Source organism: Oncorhynchus keta, chromosome 16 (assembly GCF_023373465.1).
Source record: "Oncorhynchus keta strain PuntledgeMale-10-30-2019 chromosome 16, Oket_V2, whole genome shotgun sequence".
NCBI lineage: Eukaryota > Metazoa > Chordata > Actinopteri > Salmoniformes > Salmonidae > Oncorhynchus > Oncorhynchus keta.
Window position 1 is genome coordinate 10141315 of NC_068436.1, and position 24948 is coordinate 10166262.

Genomic DNA, 24948 nt, shown 5'->3' on the forward strand with positions numbered 1-24948 from the left:
ATTCACATGTTATATTTGGGGCAAATCCAATAAAACACATTACTGAGTACCACTCCACATATTTTCAAGCATAATGGTTGCTGCATCATGTTATGGGTATGCTTATAATCGTTACGGACTGGGGAGTTTTTTTAGGATAAAAAAAACTAACAGTATGGAGCTAAGCACAGGCATACCCCTAGAGGAAAATCTGGTTCAGTATGCGTTCCACCAGACACTGGGGGATTAATTTACTTATCAGCAGGACAATAACCCAAAATATAAGGCCAAATCTACACGGAAGTTGATTACCAAGACGACAGTGAATGTTCCTGAGTGGCCGAGTTACAGTTTGGACTTAAATCTACTTGAAAATCTATGGCAAGACCTAAAAATGGTTGTCTAGGAATGATCAACAACCAATTTGACAGAGCTTGAAGAATTTTGAAAATAATAATGGTCAAATGTTGCACAATCCAGGTGTGCAAAGCTCTTAGAGAGGTACTCAGACTCACAGCTGTAATCACTGCTTGACTCAAGGGTGTGAATACTTATGTAAATGAGATATTTCTGTATTTCATTAATACATTTGCCAACACTTCTGAAAAACGTTTTCACTTTGCCATTATGGGGTAATGTGTGTATATGGGTGAGAAAACACATTTATTTAATCCATTTGGAATTCAGGTTGTAACACAACAAAATGTGGAATACTTCAAGGGGTATGAATGCTTTCTGAAGGCGTTGTGTCAGCAAGATCTGTGCTATTAGGAAGATACATTTAAATGTTTTGGTGGTGAGTGGGGGAGGGGCACTGTGGGATTCATTTAAGATACTCTTTGAAGAGAAAGGGTTTTAGGTGTTTTTGGAAGATGGGCAGGGACTGCTGTCCTAGCTTCAAGGGGATACTTGTTCCACCATTGGGGTGCCAGGACAGAGAAGAGCTTTGACTTGGCTGAGTGGGAGCTGATCCCCTGTAGGGGTGGGACGGACAAGAGACCTGAGGTGGCTCAGGTTCGGGTGTAGGGTTTTCACATAGCCTGAAGGTAAGGAAGGGGCAGTTCACCTTGCTGCTCTGCAAGCACCATGGTCTTGTTGGGGAGGTGACAAAACCTTTTTTGAGAGGAAACTATATTGTTTGCCTCACATCTTAATTCAACTTGCAATAAAAAGAAATTGTAGACTTTGAAAAACATTACTCTGGTTGAAAATTAGCAGAAACAAATGTTTACAGAGCAAAAGGGGAAGATTTTAACAGTGCTAAAACATGAGTATAACACCTTACTACGATCTAATTTATAATGCATCACACAAGAGTAACATACTATTCTGAAGGGGAGAATGATAGTAGACTTTTGGCTGCAAGGCTTAGGAAACATTTCATCCAAGCCTTGATGTTTACAACGTTCCTCAAAACAAGGATGTCCATTATCACCAATGCTATTTGCCCTGTCTTTAGAGCCCCTTTCTCAAGTGATCAGATTGGACCCACTTATTTCACTCATCAATATTAAAAAGGTTTGCAGCATATAGTGTCACTATGCCGATGACACTGTGTTTCTCAGAAGGCCCAAATTCCCTTTGACAGATTCTGAAATGTACTATTTTCAGTTTTTTTTCTGGATATAAAATAGGCTTACCCCAATTAGTCCACTGGTCAATTGTTTGGTCGATAGGATGTTGGTTCATCAAATATTATTTTTGTAGAGCAGTTGCAAATATATATATTTTTTATAGACACACGTGACACCAGTCTTATTCGCACCCATCTCAATTGACTAATCCATTGCAGAGGCCCGGGGGATGGCACAGTCCAAGAAGAAGGGGTGTGGCTAAGATGCACAATGTCTCTCTCCTGCAAATTTGTGCACAATCATTGTTTCATAACTAAATTGTATACATTGTTTGCGTATTTCAATTCACCATTGCAGTAGTACGTTTACCGTTAATTGCTAGAATTTCTAATCTACAATGTTTGTTTGGTTACGGTAATTTATGTTAATAAATTCAATAGCCTATATTATTATTCCAGTCTTTTACGGTCTCATTATTGGAGTGAACACGTTGTTTGCAGAGCGCACAACCTATGCTATGCTTGTGAGAAACAAGTTTTGTTTATTTCATTCCATTCACAGGTTGTCAATTTAGTCATTGTCTTCTGTTTGGAGCGCTCCTGTCAATGTTGAGAAAGGACGTGCACCTGATTAAGTATAGAACTAGGCTTAGGCCTATGGGTTGCGGCAAATGTAGACATATGAATGTGCCTATTTATGGATCTGATAGTATTTCTGATTACCACTGTGGAGCTTCTCAAAGCAATGTTTCCTTCACCTCAAACAGCAAGCAAACAAAGTCTGTTTTTACATCGACTGAGAAATACAATAGTTCTTCAATGTATTTGAAAAAAAAAACAGCTCTCTCCCTTTAGATAACAACTAAAGCGTGAAAAGTTCAAATGTAATTATCTGATCCAGTGGAAACGTGATAAAATAGGCCTACCTGATTACTTCTTATCCCTTGCTCAAATAGCCTACAGCTGTGTCTGTCTCAAGCTCATTGGCTCAAGAAACTCTAAGGGCCCCAAATATTTTATACAATATTGCTAGCACGGGCTTCGGGCTGGACCCAAGTTAATATACTGGACAAAAATATAACTGCAACATGCCACAATTTCAGTAAAAAATATTTTACTGAGTTACAGTTCATATAAGGAAATCAGTCAATTTAAATAAATTCATTCGACCCTGATCTATGGTTTTCACATGACTGGGCAGGGAGGCAGCCATGGGGGGAGCCTGGCCCAGGCCCAGCCAATAAGCTAAGTTTTTCCCCGCAAAAGGGCTTTGTTACAGACATAAATATTCCTCAGCACCCACCCTCAGACTATTCCATAGGTGAAGAAGCTTGTTGTACTGACATGCATGTGTAACTGATAGACGCACACACTACATGTTAATGTTTTTAAACGTATGTAAATTGTTAAGACTTGTCTAATGTATTTTTCCCTCTGTCGGACCCCATTAAGACTAGCTGTCGCCATTGGCGTTGGCTAATGCGTTGGCTAATGTGGATCCAAGTAAATCACATCAAAAATATGCATCCAAGCCGAACGGAAGTCTTATCAGAAACATATTTCCATTTCCTTACAACCGCGTGTCATTTGGAAATTTTGCACAGAAAATCTTTTTGATTTTTCATTTTGTTACTGGGCTTTGCTCAGCGAAAGAAGCAGAGATGTCAGTGAAAAAAATCACACATTGAAACATTGATTCCATCATTCATGACATTCTGTTGAGCAAGGGTTTATTTCGTCTTCTAGGGCAGCATATCAAAATCAAGTTTAGGTCAAATACAAACTTTTAGCAGTTGTTATTGTGGGTGTTGCGAAATGATTGTAATATGACAGGAGACAAGCTACATGTACATCATTATACGTTGACTAACAAATACCCTACCAAAATGTCGGAAATGATAAGTAGAAACAGATCTAAATTAGGCAACAAAAAAATGCAGCCCCTGTCAAAATCGTTAAGCAAAAAAAAAATGCAGCCCCTGTCAAAATCGTTTCGCCACCTTTTCATATTTGCGGGCTGGGTTTGGGTGCAGGCCTCCGATTTTCACTTTATCACATATAGTTAGTTGGGCGGTTGCAGATGAGTTATTAGCAATTGAGGGTGCGGCTGAACAAACAGTTGAACCACACACGACCAGCAAGCGTACCCTTTTCATTTAGCCACGCCCTTTGAGCTATGACGCAGTTTCTCTTCGGTGTAAACGGAAGTGAACAATGAACATTTCCACGTTAACGTTTTTTTAATTGTTGTTATTTAACACCATGGAACTCAAAATATTATACATTTAACCGCACCGCATCACATACTTAGCCCATTTAGTCTTTAATTCGCGTTGGATAGAGGATTTGGTTTTATGTATGTTGTTATCTAGCTAGGTAACGCTAGCTAGCGGATAACGGTAGCTAACAATGGCTAACTGTATGGTTTTTCACACTCAAATAGCATCTATCATGGAGGTGCTAGCAAATGCAGCCGTGGCAGAGATTTGTAAACTCGTAGACGACGACTATGCAGAGTTTCGTTTGGAAATTTCTCAAAGCCAGAAAGAAAACAGGACATTACGGAGGAAACTACAGCTACTTGAACTGAAGGTGTCACGGGAACGCATACTACCCAGTCGTCCCAGCAGTGTCAAAATCCTTGACCGATACAGAAGCATAGCAAGAGGTACGTTTCCCGTCGCAGTTCATAGATGGCTAAGTGCCAGTCTCCCATTTCCTCTCTGTACACGTGTTTATACGTGTTACCCAGAATTGGGTCTTGGTCAGTTTGAATAGTGTGCAGTAATTCCTCTGATTACTTATCTTGTGCAAAGACATTCTAGCCAGATACTTGATTTACTGCATTTTCTATTATTTACTCAATGAAAACAGTATGATGCATGGATCATACATCAATCGATAAATAGTATATTAAGAAGTTATGAGAAGTTACCTTACATCCTTGCCAAATCTTGTCAATAGTGTACAATATACCAATTAGCATTGACAGTAGCTAACCAGCACCTCTTTTCCCTCCTTCATTCTCTCAGGTGAAGGACATCTCACTGGAGGCCACAGGAGTGTTGTGAAGCCAACAGGACAAAATAGATGGAGAGATGACCAACCAATCACTGTTGATGAGGGGAGTGGAACCTCAACCCAGCATGTTATCGTGATCGAAGTTAGTGTAATAGTGTTGCATAAGTTTATTTCAGAAAGGCTCCCCTCAGCTATTCACTTGTTTACATGGACATCCTTATTTATCTGCCATAGAGGAGCTTGTGAGACTTCACTATGATTCTTAAGGGTCAGTAGCCTACATTGGGTGTACAATTATCAATTACAGCATTATGTATTCCGTTGCCAATAATATAAATGCAACACAAACTGTTAGTTCCATGTTTCATGAGCTGAAATAAATTATCCCTAAAATTTCTAATCTATGTATTTCACAACTGGAAATACAGATCTGGTCACAGATACTTCTAATAAAAAAAATGGGCCTCAGGATCTCATGACAAAACCTTTGTGCATTCAAATTGCCATCAATTAAATGCAATAGTGTTCGTTGTCTGTAGATTTTTATTTTTTTATTTTTTTACCTTTATTTAACCAGGCAAGTCAGTTAAGAACATATTCTTATTTTCAATGAATAAACACCACCTCCTGGAGAAGAGATTGTATGCCCACTTATCCCTTTAGCGTCGCCTCTTCCTCTCTACTTCAAGCCGTCACATACATTGTGGGAGGTGCTATTTGTCAAGCAATCATTAGGGTGTTTTTGTTTGACTCATGCAAATGTGGCCAAGTATGTGGCTGAAAAAGGAACTAAGTTTGCGACATTTCAAAGGTACATAATGTAAAGTGATGTGAGACGTCTCAAATTGTACACGTGTTAAGTTTCCAGTTTGAGTGTGTGATATGGGGTTATATAAAAGTTTATTTTGACATTCATACAGACAAACTTTTATAAACAATAGCAGCTATTTGGACACTGCCATGTAGATCTGGGCCTTGTTGTTGGAAAACCACTACAGTGCCTGACTTGGCTGTGGCAGATGCACCTCCCGATTTCACTCCTCGGCTTGCTTCTAGTGGGTTTCTTACCATTCAAACAAGCCCATTGTTGCCTTATGCACCATGAAAGTTGTACTTTCTTGTTCCTCGTTTTGTAGGTTAATAATTTGCATCATGAAATTCATAAAACGCAGTCATATAAGACGATGTGTTTCCGAGTGAATTTAGTTACCATATGCCGGTTTTCAACTTATTTGACGGTCAAGAAGCACAAAGCCGAAAAGTTAGAACTGTTTAATTAGAACTACAACTCCCACCAGCTGTACAAGTCTTTGTCTTTCAACAGTTTGCCTGTCTAAAAAACTTTTTTCTTTGTTGCCTTTTTAAAAAGTACTGGCTGGCAACGTTCAGTTAAAAGGTTCCAGTGTAATTTAATATAAAAGACTGTTACTAACAGGGTTTTATTGTCCTGTGAGTCCTCAACTTGCACAAGAATGCTAACAAGGCTGCTGAGTTGTAGTTCAAATGAGACTAACCTTTGCCAATGTGTCTTACTTCTTGAGCGTCAAATGTTTTCGGTTTTGATCAAATTAATACGAATATCATTTTATATATCTTAGGACCGCGTTTTCGTGAATTTGATGATATAAGCTTGAAGCCCGTTCAAAAACCATATGGGACTGGAAACAGGAAGTAGGCAGGACTATCATAATAACCTCCTCTCCTTGTGTCAGTCTGCAGATCCTGGGGTCAAGCTGGAAAGGTCTGAAGGAGAGGAGGACCCACAACACAGCAGAGACAACCAGACTGGAGTGGCACCCCCTGTAGCCACGGAGGACCTCACCACCACCCAAGTGCAGCCCAGGAGCCGACGCAGCGTCACGGAGGTCAGTGGAACGCCGAACACCGTCCTCAAGTCAGAGACAGATACAAAGACTTTAGCGGTGCTGGAGCAACTGGGCTGTCCTCCTCCCCCCCGCTCAGGGTATCTACTTCACGGTAACCTGAGCCCGAGGACGGTTCTGTCCCGCCGGGACTCAGGTGACGCGTTACAGACTGGAAATGATCCGTCCTGTTCATATGTTACAGAGATGATACCTGGTGACATGCCTGTGGGTCTAGATAAACAGACTAATCCAATGAGAGGAGACTGGAATCAGTACAGTAGCAGTGTATACTCTGAAGGGCGCCTAGATAAGAAAGGAGAGGGTCTGGTCTTAGATGAGATGACTGTGAAAGTGGAGGGTGATGCTCCTCTGACATGGAATTCAGACGAAACTCACTTAGGAGAACGACACTCACAGGGCAACACTTGTACATTCTTAGACTACAGGGAAAGCTTTGAGACAAATGTAAATGTCGCGACCCACTCCCCTTTACACATGTTAAGGGAATGCGACCCAGTGTCCAAGTTGATGGGGCCTTGTGATTCACATGGCCGCGTCCTTTTTGATCAGGTATTGAAGTCAAACGACAGGACTAGGGCCCAGGGAGGGGCCGCAACGTCAGGCAATAGTAAAGCGAAACGGTTCCTCTGCATGTTCTGTAACAAAGGCTTCAGCTGCATCCAGAAGGTGGAGATGCATCAGAGGGTCCACACAGGGGAGAAACCCTTCAGCTGTACCCAGTGTCATATGCGCTTCGCTGAGGCTGGAAACCTGAAGAGGCACCAGAGGGTCCACACAGGGGAGAAACCATTCAGCTGCCACCTTTGCCGGGTCAGTTTCTCCCACTCATTCAACCTGAAAAGGCACCAGAGGGTCCACACAGGGGAGAACCCGGCCCCCAGTGTGAGAAGAGGTTCTCCCACCAGCACCAGCTGAAGATGCACCTGAAGGTCCACACGGGAGAGAGGCCCTTTGCCTGTACGCACTGTTGGAAGAGGGTCTCAGAGGAGATACCTCAGGATACGCCAGCAGAAAAACCATCCCACTCAATAGCTTCTGACGTTCAGATCAAACCCTGCATTAAAGACAAAGTATAATTTTCATTGTTGTTGGCAGAAAATATCCACAGATACATTTTAAATAACGAGAGTAGCACATTTCAATGTTAAATATTGCATCCAGACATTGTGATAAGGTATATACATTGAGTGTACAAAACATTAAACACCTGCTCTTTCCATAAGACTGACCAGGTGAAAGATATGATCCTTTATTAATATCACTTGTTAAATTCATCTCAAATCAGTGTAGATGAAGAGGAGACTGGTTAAAGAGAGATTTTTAAGCCTTGAGACAATTGAGACATGGATTGTGCATGTGTGCCATTCAGAGGGTGAACGGGCACGACAAAAGATTAAAGTGACTTTGAACGGGGTATGGTCGTATGTGCCAGGTGCACCGAATTGAGTGTGTCAAGAACTGCAACGCTGCTGGGTACGACAAAAGAAGCTCAAAAGTTTTATGCTCAACCGTTTCCTGTATATGGGAAGCATTGGAGTCAACATGGGCCAGCGTCCCTGTGGAACGCTTTCGTCACCTTTTAGACTCCATTCCCCGACGAATTGAGGCTGTTCTGTGATGCAACTCTATATTAGGAAGGTGTTCCTAATGTTTTATACACTTAATGTATATGCCTATAACGTCTGTTACATAGTGTTTTTACAGTGTAGCCTATATGATGTTCAGTTTCATTATTTCATTCAACTACTTAATTTGAATAAGTTCATGCTGACTCAACCTGTGGTTTTCATGGTGTATTTAAAACTTCTTTGTTTAATAAACATAATGAAAAGTCCCATTTTGTAAGACTTTCATTGAAACTCTTTAGTATACATCTTTCTCCATTCACCGACAGCAGTTATAACCAATATACACCTACTACATCTACCTACACACTAACAAACACCTACTGTACACGTCAACATAAGTCAGACAAACCTGACTAACCTATCATAGCTGACTCATTTATCCACAACGATGGGTTTAACAGCAATGAAGTAATTCTGTAACTACAGTATAGGACTCAAACATAGTGGGGATGGGTCAACACTCCATATTGAAAGTGCGTTTATTATCTGTGTTTACGTACCTGAGGGAGTGTATGTCTGTATCACCTTTATCTTTCAGGATGAGGAGGGTCCAGAGGTGCTGCTGGTGAAGGAGGAGGGCAGTGAGGAGGGTCTGGGGAACCCTGAGGAGACTATGGTCATGGAGGACAACCAGACTCCACCTCTTGAACACACAGAGGAACCAGCTGAGCAGCACAGGACCACACACAGTCTCCCTGAGGTGAGCCCACTGTAAATTGTCAATGGTATTAGGTCAGGTCTCGTATCCACAAAGCCTCTCCATAGCAGGGTGCTCATATCATATTTCTAGACCCAACATACTGTATCTCTTAGTCAGTAGACATGGAGGATGGGAAGCCTAATCTGCTGCTAGTCAAAGAGGAGGCAGTAGAAGACCGACCAGAGAGCATTGACCTGCTGAGTGGACTAAAGATGAGTGGGAAAGGTAAGGGAGAAATACATATAGCACATTGTCTTTCGCCAGGTGGTGTCACTCCTACGAGACGCTAGTTCCTCATAGTACCGGTTTCAATCCAAGTACCAATCCCATTTAGCAAACTCCAGAAAGTGCTGTGGTCAGATGACATGAAAATAGAGCTCTTTGGCCACGCACACCAGCGGTGTGTTTGGTGTCGAAAAACAGAAGCATATGATGGTGGATCTTTGATGTTATGGGGGTATTTAGTAGAGGTCGACCGATTAATCTGAATGGCCAATTAATTAGGACCGATTTCAAGTTTTCATAACAATCGGAAATCAGTATTTTTGGGCGCAGATTTAATAATAATAATAATAGTACACTTTTTTTTATACCTTCATTTAACTAGGCAAGTCAGTTAAGAACACATTCTTATTTTCAATGCCGACCTAGCAACGGTGGGTTAACTGCCTTGTTCAGGGGCAGAACGACAGATTTTCACCTTGTCAGCTTTTTTTATTTTACCTTTATTTAACCAGGCAAGTCAGTTAAGAACATATTCTTATTTTCAATGACGGCCTGGGAACAGTGGGTTAACTGCCTGTTCAGGGGCAGAACGACAGATTTGTACCTTGTCAGCTCGGGGGTTTGAACTCGCAACCTTCCGGTTACTAGTCCAACGCTCTAACTACTAGGCTACGCTGCCGCCCCTAGGCCAACGCAATAACCACCTGCCTCTCTCTCGTTGCACTCCACAAGGAGAATGCCTGTTACGCGAATGCAGTAAGCCAAGGTAAGTTGCTAGCTAGCATTAAACTTATCTTATAAAAAAAACAATCAATCATAATCACTAGTTAACTACACATGGTTGATGATAATACTAGATATTATCTATTATCTGACTGAGCATACAAGTATCTACGTATCTGACTGAGCGGTGGTAGGCAAAAGCAGGTGCGTAAACATTCATTCAAACAGCACTTTCGTGTGTTTTGCCAGCAGCTCTTCGTTGTGCGTCAAGCATTGCACTTTTTATGACTTCAAGCCTATCAACTCCCGAGATGAGGCTGGTGTAACTGAAGTGAAATGGCTAGCTAGTTAGCGCGCGGTAATAGCGTTTCAAACGTCACTCGCTCTAAACCTCCTAGTAGTTGTTCCCCTTGCTCTGCATGGGTAACGCTGCTTCGATGGTGGCTGTTGTCGTTGTGTTCCTGGTTCGAGCACAGGGAGGAGCGAGGAGAGGGACGGAAGCTATACTGTTACACTGGCAATACTAAAGTGCCTATAAGAACATCCAATAGTCAAAGGTTAATGAAATACAAATGCTATAGAGGGAAATAGTCCTATAATTCCTATAATAACTACAACCTAAAACTTCTTACCTGGGAATATTGAAGACTCATGTTAAAAGGAACCACCAGCTTTCATATGTTCTCATGTTCTGAGCAAGGAACTGAAACGTCAGTTCTTACATAGCACATATTGCACTTTTACGTTCTTCTCCAACACTTTGTTTTTGCATTATTTAAACCAAATTGAACATGTTTCATTATTTACTTGAGGTTAAATTGATGTATTATATTAAGTTAAAATAAGTGTTCATTCAGTATTGTTGTAATTGTCATTATTACAAATTTAAAAAAATGTTTTTAAAAAATTGGCATTAATCTGTATCAGCTTTTTTGGTCCTCCAATAATCGGTATCGGCGTTGAAAAATCATAAATTGGCCGACCTCTAGTATTTAGCTTCCTTTGGTCCTAGGGCCCCTGTTAAAGGTCAACGGCATCATGAACCTTTTTTGCCAAAAACCTTGTTGCCTCTGCCAGGATCTGTAAGTGGATCTTCCAGCAAGACAATAGCCTCAAGCACACATGAAAATCCACAAAGAAATGGTTAATGGACCACAAAAATCAACATTTTGCAATGGCCATTTCAGTCTCCGGACTTCAACCCCATTGAAAACCTGTGGTTTGAATTAAAGAGGGCAGTCCATAAGCACAAAGGATATCAAGGATCTGGAAAGATTCTGTATGGAATAATGGTCTATGATCATTCCAAATGTGTTCTCCAATCTCATGAATCATTTTAGAAAAAATCTCTGTGTCGTTATCCTCACAAGGGGAGGGGGCTGGAGTATTGAAAACGGGTGCCAATAACTTTGACGCCTATAACATTTTGACCGATTGTGTTATTATAAAATGAAATCATTTTCCCATTTTTTTTAGCATATAATATAGCTCAGTATTTTGTATTATAGTCTTTTATGCTTATATTTGAGGTGACTGTACATATTAGAACATAATATTGGATGTTCACAATTGTTTTCATTCAAGGTTTATAACAACATGTCCATTCAATAGTACATGACATCAGAAAAACAATAGCATGCTATTGTAGGCCGGTCAAAATTTTGCAAGTTCGAGCAACAGCCCTAGTAGTGGAAGCTAGAACTCATGGAATCCCATTGTGATGCTGCGGGACACTATTTGGCATGACATGTTCACCCATACAATAATTTTTTTTCTTTCATGGTTTAATAAAATGTCAATTCAATAATGATTTGCAGCAGAAAAACATCTCTACCATATGGCTCAAATGTTAGACGATTTACTCAGAGAATTTAGCATAATTAGAGTGAATAGAATGCCATCACGGCTATGGTCAAAAAGTAGTCACTGCTAATAAATATACCTCAATGTGAATAGTGATGCGCCTGGCTATTCTTATTTATTCATTCATAAAATTAAATCAATACAACTTATGTTTACATACAAAAAAACACATTATAATGTATGAACGTGACCAGGTAATTGACTTAATCTCCATATGTAGAGTTCTCTGCCATGTTTGTAGAGTAATTTTTTTAATCTCTTCCTGCAGGTGGTTGGCTGGAGGCTAACAGAGGAGACTGGGTGGCCATCTTGGATTCCCAAACTCAGACGGGTGCAGCCAAGGGCCCAGGGGACAACATCACTGAGCAGGCCAGGACCAGAGGCAACATAGTGGAAGACAGTGGATGGGACAGCATCCTCAACTCTGGGCTGGTGAACAACACTGTTAACCACAACCAGAAACAGACAGTGGAACACAAAACAACATACGAACTTAGTCTCCATGACAACATACTGGCTGAGACCAGGGGGAGGTGTAGATTTGGTCCACGGGGACAGAGAGGTGTCCGTATGCAGCTGGAGAGAACAGACACAGACTCAGCTAGCGATGCGCCGTCCTGCTCCTATAGTTGTGATTCAGAGAGACTGATGGCGCCTCAGGTTAACACCCTAACAGGTGCTGCCTTCAGCCTGCCTTCTATAGGATCTATCAACTGGAACATGGACCCTGTGACAACACAGACACTCCCTGGCCTTCATCCTCCTCACACTCTCCTAATGTTAAACCAGACCTCAGGCAATAGTGCCTCAACACTAAATGGGTACACAAGCCCATTGACAAATGACAGTAGTAGTATTAATGCTGTCAGTCGATCTGGTGGCAAAGAGAAGCGCTTCCCATGTCCTTTCTGTGGGAAAGCCTTCAGTTTCCCTAAACAGGTGCAGATCCACCAGAGGGTCCACACAGGGGTAAAACCCTTCAGCTGTACCCAGTGTCACATGTGCTTCGCTCAGACTGGTGACCTGAAGAGGCACCAGAGGGTCCACACCGGGGAGAAACCATATAGCTGCCCCCAGTGTGAGAAGAGGTTCTCCCGCAAGCACCAGCTGAATAGGCACCTGAAGGTTCATACAGGAGAGAGGCCATTCGCCTGTACGCAATGCAGGAAGAGGTTCTCAGAGAGGAGCAACCTCAGGATACACCAGCAGAAAGACCATTCCACTCTATGACATAGAAAGGAACTGTATCACTCAATACCTTCTGAGGTTTAGATTAAACCCAGCATTAAAGATAAATAATAATTTTCATTGTTGTCAGCAGAAAAGATCCACAGATGCATTTGGAATGATAGATTTCAGTGTTGAATATTCCTCGGTAGAATATTGCATCCAGACATTGTGATATACACTGAGGATGCCTTCCAAATATTTATTTGTACCCCCCATTTTGCCCTCAGAACAGCCTCAATACGTAGGGGCATGGACTCTAAAAGTGTCGAAAGCATTCCACCGGGATGCTGGTTCATATTGACTCCAATGCTTCCCAGTCGTGTCAAATTGTCTATGTTCTTTGGCTGGTGGACCATTCTTGATACATATGGGAAACTGTTGAGTGTGAAAAACCCAGTAGCATTGCGGTTCTTGACACAAACTGTTGCGCCCGACACCTAATACGATACCCCGTTCAAAAGCACTTCACCCTCTGAATGGCACACATACACAATCCATGACTCAACTGTCTCAAGGTTAAAAATCCTCCTTTAACCAGTCTCCTCCCCTTCATCTACGCTGATTGATGTGACGACAATAAGAGATCATATTTCTTTCACGTACTCTGTCATGGAAAGAACAAGTGTTCATAATGTTTTGTACACAGTCATTTATACACTGAACAAAAATATAAAACGCAACATGCAACAATTTAAAAGATTTTACTGAGTTATAGAAATCAGTCAATTGAAATAAATGAATTAGGCCCTAATCTATGGATTCACATGACTGGGTTAGGGGTGCAGCCATGGGTGGACCTTGAGGGCATAGGCCCAGCCAGTCAGAATGAGTTTATCCACACAAAGGGGCTTTATTACATACAGAAAATACTCCTCAGCACCCCCCCCAGACTATCCTGCAGGCGAAGAAGCCGGATGCCCAGGTCCTGGGCTGGCATGGCTACACGTGGTCTGCGGTTGTGAGGCCGGTTGGACGTACTGCCAAATCCTCTAAAACGAAACAAACATTCAATTGCCTGGCAACAGCTCTGGTGGATATTGCTGCAATGCCAATTGCATGCTCCCTCAACTTGCACATCTGTGCAAGTGTTGTGTGACAAAACTGCACATTTTAAAGTGTCCTTTTATTGGCCCCCAGCACAAGGTGCACCTGTGTAATGACCATACTGTTTAATCAGTTTCTTGATATGCCACACTTGTCAGGTGGTTTGATTATCTTGGCGAAGGAGAAATGCTCACTAACAGGGATGTAAACTAATGTATGCATAGAATGAGAGAAATAAGCTTTTTGTGTGTATGGAAAATCTCTGGAATCTTTTATTTCAACTCATGAGAGATGGGACCAACACTTTACATGTTGCATTTATTTTTATTCAGTGTACATAAACTCAGCAAAAAAAAAAACTTTATTTTTCAGAACCCTGTCTTCCAAAGATATTTTGATTTTTACGAATTAACTTCACAGATCTTCATTGTGAAGGGTTTAAACACTGTTTCCCATGCTTGTTCAATGAACCATTAATGAATGAATATGCACATGTTGAACGGTCGTTAAGACACTAACAGCTTGCTGACGGTAGGCAATTAAGGTCAGTTATGAAAACTGAGGACACTAAAAGAGGCCTTTCTACTGACACTGAAAAACAAAAGAAAGATGCCCAGGATCCCTGCTCATCTGCATGAACGTGCCTAAGCCATGCTGCAAGGAGGCATGAGGACTGCAGATGTGGCCAGGGCAATAAATTGCATTGTCCGTACTGCGAGACAACCAAGACAGCGCTACAGGGAGACAGGACAGACAGTTGATCGTCCTCGCAATGGCAGACCACGTGTAACAACACCTGCACAGGATCGGTACATCCAAACATCACACTTGCTGGACAGGTACATTATGGCAACAACAGCTGCCCGAGTTACACCAGGAATGCACAAATCCCTCCATCAGTGCTCAGACTGTCCGCAATAGGCTGAGAGAGGCTCGGCAGAGAGCTTGTAGGCCTGTTGAAAGGCAGGTCCTCACCAGACATCACCGGCAACAACGTTGTCTATGGGCACAAACCCACCGTCGCTGGACCAGACAGGACTGGCAAAAAGTGCTCTTCACTGACGAGTCACGGTTTTGTCTCACCAGGGGTGATGGTCGGATTTGCGTTTATCATCAAAGGAATGAGCGTTACTTCGGCCTGTACTCTGGAGCGGGATCGAGTTGGAGGGTCTGTCATGGTCTGGGGTGGTATGTCACAGCATCATCGGACTAAGCTTGTTGTCATTGCAGGCAATCTCAACGCTGTGCGTGACAATGAAGACGACATCCTCATGTGGTACCCTTCTGGCAGGCTCCTCCTGACATGACCCTCCAGCATGACAATGCCACCAGCCATACTGCTCGTTCTGTGCGTGATTTCCTGCAAGACAGGAATGTCAGTGTTCTGCCATGGCCAGTGAAGAGACCAGATCTCAATCCCACTGAGCACATCTGAGATCTTTTGGATCGGAGGGTGTGGCCTAGGGCCATTCCCCCCAGAAATGTCCGGGAACTTGCAGGTGCCTTGGAAGAGTGGGGTAACATCTCACAGCAAGAACTGACCGATCTGGTGCAGTCCACGAGGATGAAATGCACTGCAGTACTTAATAATGCAGCTGGTGGCCACACCAGATACTGACTTACTTTTGATAATGCCCCCCTCCCTTTGTTCAGGGACACATTATTCAATTTCTGTTAGTCACATGTCTGTGGATCTTATTCAGTTTATGCGCCTCTTGTTGAACCTTATGTTCATACAAATATTTACACATGTTAAGTTGGCTAAAAATAAACGCAGTTGACAGTGAGAGGACATTTCTTTCTTTGCTGAGTTTGTTCACAAATGCCTGTTACATTACTTCCATTCAACTACTTCATTTTATCCCCAAGACACTTTTAATGAGAAAATGAATTACGTTTATCAAGTTCATGCAGATGTTTAGTTGAGATGTGTATTTGTGGTTTTCATATGGTGTATTTGACACTGTGTTTAATAAACACAAAATGCTGTTTGAAGTAAATGGCCTATAAAGTAGCTTGATGTGATGGCTGAGGTGAAATATTAAGCATTAACTAAAGTGCACCTGTATTTGATATTGCAGACTGACTGGTCTCTTCAAACTGGGCCAGAGTATACGACATGTTTACTTCTGTTTAGGAGGGTAGTTAACCAAGGGTTAATGAGGGGTATGTGGCTAACTTGTCATTTGAAACAGGCTTGTAAATACCTGTGTTTAGAGAGACAGTAAACCTAGGATAAAGCACAATTGCATATTTACCTTAGAGGGGATTTAGATGGAATAAAGTAATATTCTACTCTGTTCTTGCTAACACACGGTTCTTCCTAAACAAGTCTGCTCCTCTGAGCTTGAAAGATACTGATCACGAATATGTGATTTGATATTCAACGTAATAAACATAACTAAAAAAAAACAATGCGCATCACCTCTTCATTTATGTCCTCCCCCCTTTGAGTTATGACGCCAACCAATAAGATCCTTTCTTTTCAGTGTAAACGGAAGTGAACAGTGACCAAAAATAATTTCCACGTTTGTGCTTTTGTTGTTATTTAGACGTTTATTAACACCATTTTGGAACTCAAAATATGACACATTTAACAGCACAGCATCACATACTTACCCCATGTAGACTTTAATTCGCGTTGGAGACTGGACTTGGTTGATCGGTGTTCTTTAGGTAAGGCTAGGTAGCTAGCTGTTAACAATCATGGCTAACTGTATGGTTTTTCACACTCAAATAGTCTCCATCATGGAGGTGCCAGCGAATGCAGCCGTGGCAGATATCTGTAAACTCGTAGACGACGACTATGAAGTGTTTCGTTTGGACATTTCTGAAAGCCAGAAAGAAAACAGGGCATTGCGGAGGAAACTACAGCTATTGGAACTGAAGGTGGCACGGGAGCGCGTCCTCGCCAGTCGTCCTAGTTGTGACACGATCGTCGACCGACATGTTAAAAGAGGCGGAGGCTGCGTCGCCTTTCATATTTAGCTCAGTGCCTGTCGCCCGGTTTCCCTCTGCACACGTGTTCAGATGTGTTACCCAGAATTGGGGTTTGGTCAGTTTTTGGATAAAAAGTAATAATTCCCTTGATTCCCCTGATTACTTAGACACAAAATCATATTCTAACTAGATTCTTGATTTAATGATTTTCCTATTATTTAGTCAATGAAAACAGAATGCATCAATAAACAGTATATCAAGAAATTGACAAGTATTACCTTACATCCTCGCCAATTCTAGACAGTGTAAATAAATATACAGCTGAGCATTGACAGTACCTAACCTAACCTAACCACCTCTTTTCCCCCAATGACTCTCTTAGGTGAAAGACATCTCACTGGAGGCCACAGGATCTCTGTGAAGCCAGCGGGTCACAATACATGGAGAGATGACCAACCAATCACTGTTGATGAGGGGGGTGGAACCTCAACCCAGCATGTTATCATGATAGAGGTTTGTGTAATTGTGTTGCATAAAAAATGACAGTTACTTGTTAATTACAGTTACAGTTAAATGTGACCAGATTATTTCAGAAATGCTCCCCTCAGCTATTCACTTGCTTACATGTACATCCTCATTTATCTGCCATAGCCACCTGAGTCAACAAAAAAAGGTTACAAAGAAACAAATGTGAACAAATATTTGTATAGATTTTTAAAAATCTATATGTACACTGTAGTAGCCATTAGAACTCAGTTGATAGTAAATATGAACAGAAGACCTTTATTAACAAGCTCTTATTTAATCTGGAAAGAACATATACATACTCACCAAACTATTCTTGAGATTATAAACAGCTATTAGAAACTATTTGATTATAATTGCACACACTTACCATAAAATGTGCTAGTTGTGATGATAGCCATTTTTAAAAAGCAAAAAGACAGAAGTATGAGTATGACACCCCCACACGTGATATCATTTAAATGCCCAGAATGTCCTCTCAAATGTACAACAGGACCTGACACAGTGGCATGTATGGCCTTAGATCAAAAACTAATGTCCAAACAGAGAGGGCAAAAATGAATTGCTGAGTCTCAGGAGGATATGGGTGCTTGTGAGACTTCCCTACGACGTTGTTATCCAATTCAACTCATGTACCACCTTTCTTCTTGTGTCAGTCTGCAGATACAGAGGCGGCAGGTCCTGGAGGATCGTCTCTGGTCAAGCAGGAGAGGACTGAAGGAGAGGAGGACCCACGACACAGCAGAGACATCCAGAGTGGAGCAGCGTCTAGAGCGCCCCCTGTAGCCACGGAGGAACTCACCGCCCAGCCCAGGACGTGACACAGCATCACGGAGGTCAGTGGAACGCAGAATGCCGTCCTCAAGTCAGAGACAGACACAAAGACTTTAACTGTAACACAAAGGCTCTTACACACAGGATCAGACCCAGAGAGACTGGGACTGGGGCCACTGGGCTGTCCTCCTGCTTCTAGCTCAGAGTATTTACCGGTATTTCACCAGAGCCAGGGGACTGTTAATTCCCGTGGAGATGGTGATACGTTACACACTGGTGGTGATGATCTGTCTTGTTTTTACACTACAGAGACGGAACATGTCAACATACACTTGGGTTTAGAGACACAGACTGATCTGTCTAAAGGGGACTGGAACCAGTACAGTAGTAGTGTATACTCTGAAGGGTGTCTAGATAATAAAGGGGAGGGTCTCGTCGTAGATAAAGTGACTGTGAAAGTGGAGGGCGACGTTCTACCCACATGGAATGCAGATAGTCACCTAAGAAACGGACACTTAGATTATAGGGAAAGCTTGGAGACAAATCCAAATGTGTGTACTTCTGATTTACACAGCCGCGTCCTTTTCGATCAGGTATTGAACTCAAACAACAGGGCTAGAGCCCATGCTAAGGGGGGGGAGCAACATCAGGCGGTAATAAAGAGAAACGGTTCCTCTGTGTGTTCTGTAACAAAGGCTTCAGCCACCCCCAGAAGGTGGAGATCCACCAGAGGTTTCACACAGGGGAGAAACCCTTCAGCTGTACCCAGTGTCACATGCGCTTTGCCCAGGCTGGTGACCTGATGAGGCACCAGATGGTCCACACAGGGGAGAAAGCCTTCGTCTGCCACCTGTGCCGGGCCAGTTTCTCACACTCGTCCAACCTGAAGAGGCACCTGAAGGTCCACACAGGAGAGAGGCTGTACACACTGTGGAAAGAGGTTCTCAGAGAAGTGCTACCTCAGGATACACTAGCATAAAAGGCATTCACTCGATAACATAGATAGTATCCATTCTACTCGATAGCTTCTGACATTTACATCAAACCCTGCATTAAGGACAATTTTGAATAACAAGAGTAACAGATCTCAGTGTAGAATATTCCTGGGTAGAATATTACATCCAGACATTGTGTGATATGTATAAGCCTAAAAAGTCTGTTACATATTGTGTTTGTACTGTGTAGGATACATGATGTTCACAAATGCCTATTTCATTATTTCCATTTGACTACTCTTTTTTTCCAATACACTTTTCAATGAGAATATAATTTCAGTTTGAGTTCATGCAGATTTTTTGTTGATGCGTGTTTGTGTGGTTTACATAGTGCATTTAATACTTCTTTATGTTTAATAAACACATGGGAATTTCCATTGACTCTCTTTAGTATACATCACTTCTGATCTCACCCTATTCTAAATATACCTACACATACCCACATGCTAACAAACCTCTACTGTACATGTCATAATAGTTTAGTCATGTTTGTCTTTTGATGACTTTTGTCTTATCATAGCTGACTTATATTTACCCACAACATCATAGTTATGTCCACCATGATGGGTTTAACAACAATGAAGTAATTCTGTACCTACTCTATAGGACTCAAACATAGTGGGGATGGGTAAATGTTGAAAGTGTTTTTTCTGTGTGTGCGTGTGTAACACAGGAGGTTGGTGAGAGGACGGCTCATAATGGCTGGAATGGAGTCAATGGAATGGTATCAACCACACCCATGTGTTTGTTTCCATTCCATTTACTCCATTGCAGCCATTACTATAGGCCTCCTCAATTCAGGTGCCACCAGCCGCCTCTGATGTGTACGTACCTGAGGGAGTGTATGTCTGTGTAAATCTGTGTCACCTCTCTCTTCTAGGAGGAGGAGGGTCCAGAGGTGCTTCTGATGAAGGAGGAGGGGTGTGGGGAGGATTTGGGGAACCCTGAGGTGACCATGGTCATGGAGGACAACCAGACTACACCTCCTCCTGAACCCACAGAGGAACCAACTGAGCAGCACAGGACCACATACAGTCTCACTGAGGTGAGTCCACTGAACTACTGTCTGAATGGTATTTGTTCAGGACCCTTATCCACAGTGTCTAGAGTTGTACCTTTTAGATCATAATGAATACCTCTATATAGACAGGTGGGGACGTGATCCTAGATCAGCACTCCTACTCTGAGACTCTGTGGATATGGGCCCAGGTCTTGATTAATTTTGTCTTACGTGTTAGACCATGTCTTTGAATTATCAAACCATTAAAGAGTGGCAAGTAATCAAATCAACTAACATGTTTGCATAGTATCAAATTACATTTTTACATTTAGATTTTAGTAAATTAGCAGACACTCTTATCCAGAGGATTTACGTGCATACATTTTCATAATTTTTTCCCCCATACTGGTCCCCCAACCCTGGAGTTGCAAGCACCATGCTCTACGAATTGAGCCACACGGGAAATAAACACATTTGTATAGTGTCATATCAACTAACAATGCCCAGAAGATGCTGATATCAGATTTCTAAGTCCAACATCCTCTCCCTCTGTATCTCTTACAGTCAGACATGGAGACATGGAGGATGGGAAGCCTGATCTTCTGCTAGTCAAAGAGGAGTCAATAGAAGATGGACGAGAGAGCATTGATCTGCTGAGTGGACTGAAGATGGGGGAGCAAGGTAAGGGAGAAATCCAGCGCATCGTGAAATTCTACACTAGGGTCCTGCAATACATGGTGTTATGATTTTCAGTTTGCTTCCATAAGGCTGGTTTCACATTCGTCTCCAGGGATCATAAGAAAAAATCAACTAATACAATTGCTGTGTGTCAATCAATCAAATTGTATTTATAAAGCCCTTATGATGCGGCTGCTGGTTAGTAGCCTACCAAACTTGCTACCTGCCTGGTACTCAAGCACTCTATTGTCCCTCTAATCATTCTGACATCAGTGCAAATGTAATCAATCAATCAAATGTATTTATAAAGCCCTTTTTACATCAGCCGATGTCACAAAGTGCTTATACAGAAACCCAGCCTAAAACCCCAAATAGTGAGCAATGCAGATGTAGAAGCATGATGGCAAGGAAAAACTCCTTAGAAAGGCGGGAACCTAGGAAGAAACCTAGAGAGGAACCAGGCTCTGAGAGGTGGCCAGTCGTCTTCTGGCTGTGCCGGGTGGAGATTATAACAGTACATGGTGAAGATGTTCAAACGTTGACAGATGACCAGCTGGGTCAAATAATAATAATCACAGTGGTTGTAGAGGGTGCAACAGGTCAGCACCTCAGGAGTAAATGTCAGTTGGCTTTTCATAGCCGATCATTCAAAGCTAGACAGCAGGTACGGTAGAGAGAGAGTTGAAAACAGCAGGTACGGGACAAGGTAGCACATCTGGTGAACAGATCAGGGTTCCACAGCCGCCGGCAGAACAGTTGAAACTGGAGCAGCAGCACGACCAGGTGGACTGGGGTAAACAAGGAGTCATCATGCCAGGTAGTGTTGAGAGAGAGAATTAGCGGGAGCATTCTTAAATTCACACAGGACACTAGATAAGACAGGAGAAATACTCCAGATATAACAGACTGACCCAAGCCCCCCAACACATAAACTCCAGCATAAATACTGTAGGCTGAGACAGGAGGGCTCGGGAGACACTGTGGCCCCGTTCAACGATACCCCCCGGACAGGGCCAACCAGGTAGAATATATCCCCACCCACTTTACCAAAGCACAGCCTCCACACCACTAGAGGGATATCTTCAAACCACCAACTTACTACCCTGAGACAAGACCGAGTATAGCCCACGAAGATCTCCCCCATAGTATGAACCCGTGGGGGGCGTCAACCCGGACAGGAAGATCACATCAGTGAATCAGCACACTCAAGTGACTACACTCAATCATAGGACCTAATGAAGAGATGAGTCTTAAATTAAGACTTAAAAGGTCGAGGCAGAGTCTGCGTCTCTCACATGGACAGGCAGACCATTCCATAAAAATGGAGCTCTATAGGAGAATGCCGTGCCTCCAGCTGTTTGCTTAGAAATTCTAGGGACAATAAGGAGACCTGCGTCTTGTGACCGTAGCGTATGTGTAGGTATGTACGGCAGGACCAAATTGGAAAGATAGGTAGGAGCAAGCCCATGTAATGCTTTGTAGATTAGCAGTAAAACCTTGAAATCAGCTCTTGCCTTATCAGGAAGCCAGTGTAGAGAGGCTAGCACTGGAGTAATATGATCAAATTTGGGGTTTTTAGCAGCCATGTTTAGCACTAACTGAAGTTTATTTAGTGCTTTATCTGGGTAGCTGGAAAGTAGAGCATTGCAGTAGTCTAATCTAGAAGTGACAAAAGCATGGCTACATTTTTCTGCATCATTTTTGGACAGAAAGTTTAGGATTTTTGCAATGTTACGTAGATAGAAAAAAGACATCCTTGAAACAGTCTTGATATGTTCGTCAAAAGAGAGATCAGGGTCCAAAGTAACGCCGAGGTCCTTCACAGTTTTATTTGAGATGACTGTACAACCATCAAGATTCATTGTCAGATCCAACAGAGGATCTCTTTGTTTCTTGGGACCTAGAACTATCATCTCTGTTTTGTCCAAGTTTAAAAGTAAAGCATTTGCCGCCATCAACTTCTGAAACACAGGCTTCCAGGGAGGGCAATTTTGGGGCTTCACCATTTTTCATTGAAATGTACAGCTGTGTAGTGTCCGCATAGCTGTGAAAGTTAGCATTATGTTTCCGAATGACATCACCAAGAGGTGAAATATATAGTGAAAACAATAGGGATCCTAAAACAGAACCTTGAGGAACACTAAAATGTACATTTGATTTCTCAGAGGACAAACCATTCACAGAGACAAACTGATATCTTTCCGACAGATAAGATCTAAACCAGGCCAGAACTTGTCCGTCTAGACCAATTTGGTTTTCCAATCTCTTCAAAAGAATGTGGTGATCGATGGTATCAAAATCAGCACTAAGGTCTAGGAGCACGAGGACAGAAGCAGAGCCTTGGTCTGACGCCATTAAAAGGTCATTTACCAACTTCACGAGTGCAGTCTCAGTGTTATGATGGGGTCTCAAACCAGACTGAAGTGTTTCGTATTGTTTTGTCTTCAGAAAGGCAATGAGTTGCTGCGCAACAGCTTTTTTGAATTTCTTTGAGAGGAATGGGAGATTCAATATAGGCCAATAGTTTATATTTTCTGGGTCAAAGTTGGGCTTTTTCAAGAGAGGCCAGATTACTGCCACCTTTAGTGAGTTTGGTACACATCCGGTGGGTTGGGAGCCGTTTATTATGTTTTATGTTATGGGCCAAGCACAGGAAGCAGCTCTTTCAGTAGTTTAGTTGGAATATGGTCCAGTATGCATCTTGAAGGTTTAGAGGCCATGACTATTTTCATCAATGTGTCAAGAGATATAGTATTAAACAACTTGAGTGTCTCCATTGATCCTAGGTTCTGGCAGTGTTGTGCAGAGTTAGGACAACTGAGTTTTGGAGAAATACGCAGATTTAAAGATGAGTCCGTACTTTGATTTCTAATGATCATTTTCATCAAAGAAGTTAATGAATTTATCAATACTGAAGTGAAAGCCATCCAATAATAACCCTGTTACACTAGTCAGAAGACTTTCAGTTTGGTGTAGAGCCATATCTGTTCCAATTTTCTGGAAGCTTGCTTCAGGGCTCGGGTATTTTCTGTATACCAGGGAGCTCGTTTCTTTAGACACATTTTTTGGGGGTGTGACTGCATCTATAGTATTACGCAAGGTTAAATTTAGTTCCTCGGTTAGGTGGTTAACCGATTTTTGTACTCTGACGTCCTTGGGTAGGCGGAGGGGGTCTGGAAGGGCATCTAGGAATCTTTGGGTTGTCCGAGAAGTTAAAGTACGACTTTTGATGATCCTTGGTTGGGGTCTGAGCAGATTATTTGTTGCAATTGCAAATGTAATAAAATGGTCCGGGATTATGATGAAAAACATTAAGATCCACAATATTTATTCCACGGGACAAAACTAGGTCCAGAGTGACTGTGGCCGTGAGTAGGTTCGGAGACATGTTGGACAAACCCAACTGAGTCGATGATGGCTCCGAAAGCCTTTTGGAGTGGGTCTGTGGACTATTCCATGTGAATATTAAAGTCACCAAAAATGTGAATATTATCTGCCATGACTACAAGGCCCAATAGGAATGCAGGGAACTCAGTGAGGAATGATGTATACGGCCCAGGACGCCTGTAAACAGTAGCTATAAAAAGTGATTGAGTCAAGAAATATTCAAACCCTTAGTTAGGGCAAGCCTAAATAAGTTCAGGAATAAAACTGTGTTTAACAGATCACATAAGTTGCATGGATTAATTCCGTGTTCAATAATAATGGTTAACGTGATTTTTCAATGACTACCCCATCTCTGTACTCCAAACATACAATTATCTGTAAGATTTCTCAATCGAGTAGTGAATTTCAGCACAGATTGAACCACAAAGACCAGGGAGGTTTTTCAATACCTCGCAAAGAACGGCAACGATTGGTAGATAGGTACAAATAAATACAAAATGACTCAACATCCGTTTGAGCATGGTGAAGTTATGAATTAGGCTTTGGATGGTGTATAAATCCCAGTCACTACAAAGATACAGACGTCAGAGAGGAAGGAAACTGCTCAGGGATTTCACCATGAGGCCAATGGTGATTTTAAAACAGTTACAGAGTTTAATGGTTGTGATATGAGAGAACTGAGGATGGATCAACACCATTGTAAATTACTCCACAATACTAACCTAAATGACTCATTGAAAAGAAGGAAACCTGAACAGAATAAAAATGTTCCAAAAC

The 24948-nt window shown here is 42.1% G+C and overlaps 2 protein-coding genes across 3 annotated transcripts in view; both read left to right on the forward strand.

Annotated features, from left to right (window-relative positions):
• The window catches only part of LOC118395551 (zinc finger and BTB domain-containing protein 32-like), a 153614-nt gene extending 137327 nt beyond the window's left edge, over window positions 1-16287 (forward strand). For both annotated transcript variants that reach the window (XM_052465115.1, XM_035789426.2), the window contains exon 6: window positions 11867-16287. In XM_052465115.1, coding sequence (XP_052321075.1) covers window positions 11867-12828 — 962 coding nt within the window. In that variant the 3' untranslated portion in view covers window positions 12829-16287. The remainder of the gene's footprint in view (window positions 1-11866) is intronic.
• Window positions 16288-20003: 3716 nt separating this feature from the next.
• The window catches only part of LOC118395576 (zinc finger protein 62-like), a 40636-nt gene continuing 35691 nt past the window's right edge, over window positions 20004-24948 (forward strand). Inside the window, exons 1-2 of the mRNA XM_052465124.1 lie at window positions 20004-20151; window positions 20671-20787. Coding sequence (XP_052321084.1) covers window positions 20685-20787 — 103 coding nt within the window. The 5' untranslated portion in view covers window positions 20004-20151; window positions 20671-20684. The remainder of the gene's footprint in view (window positions 20152-20670; window positions 20788-24948) is intronic.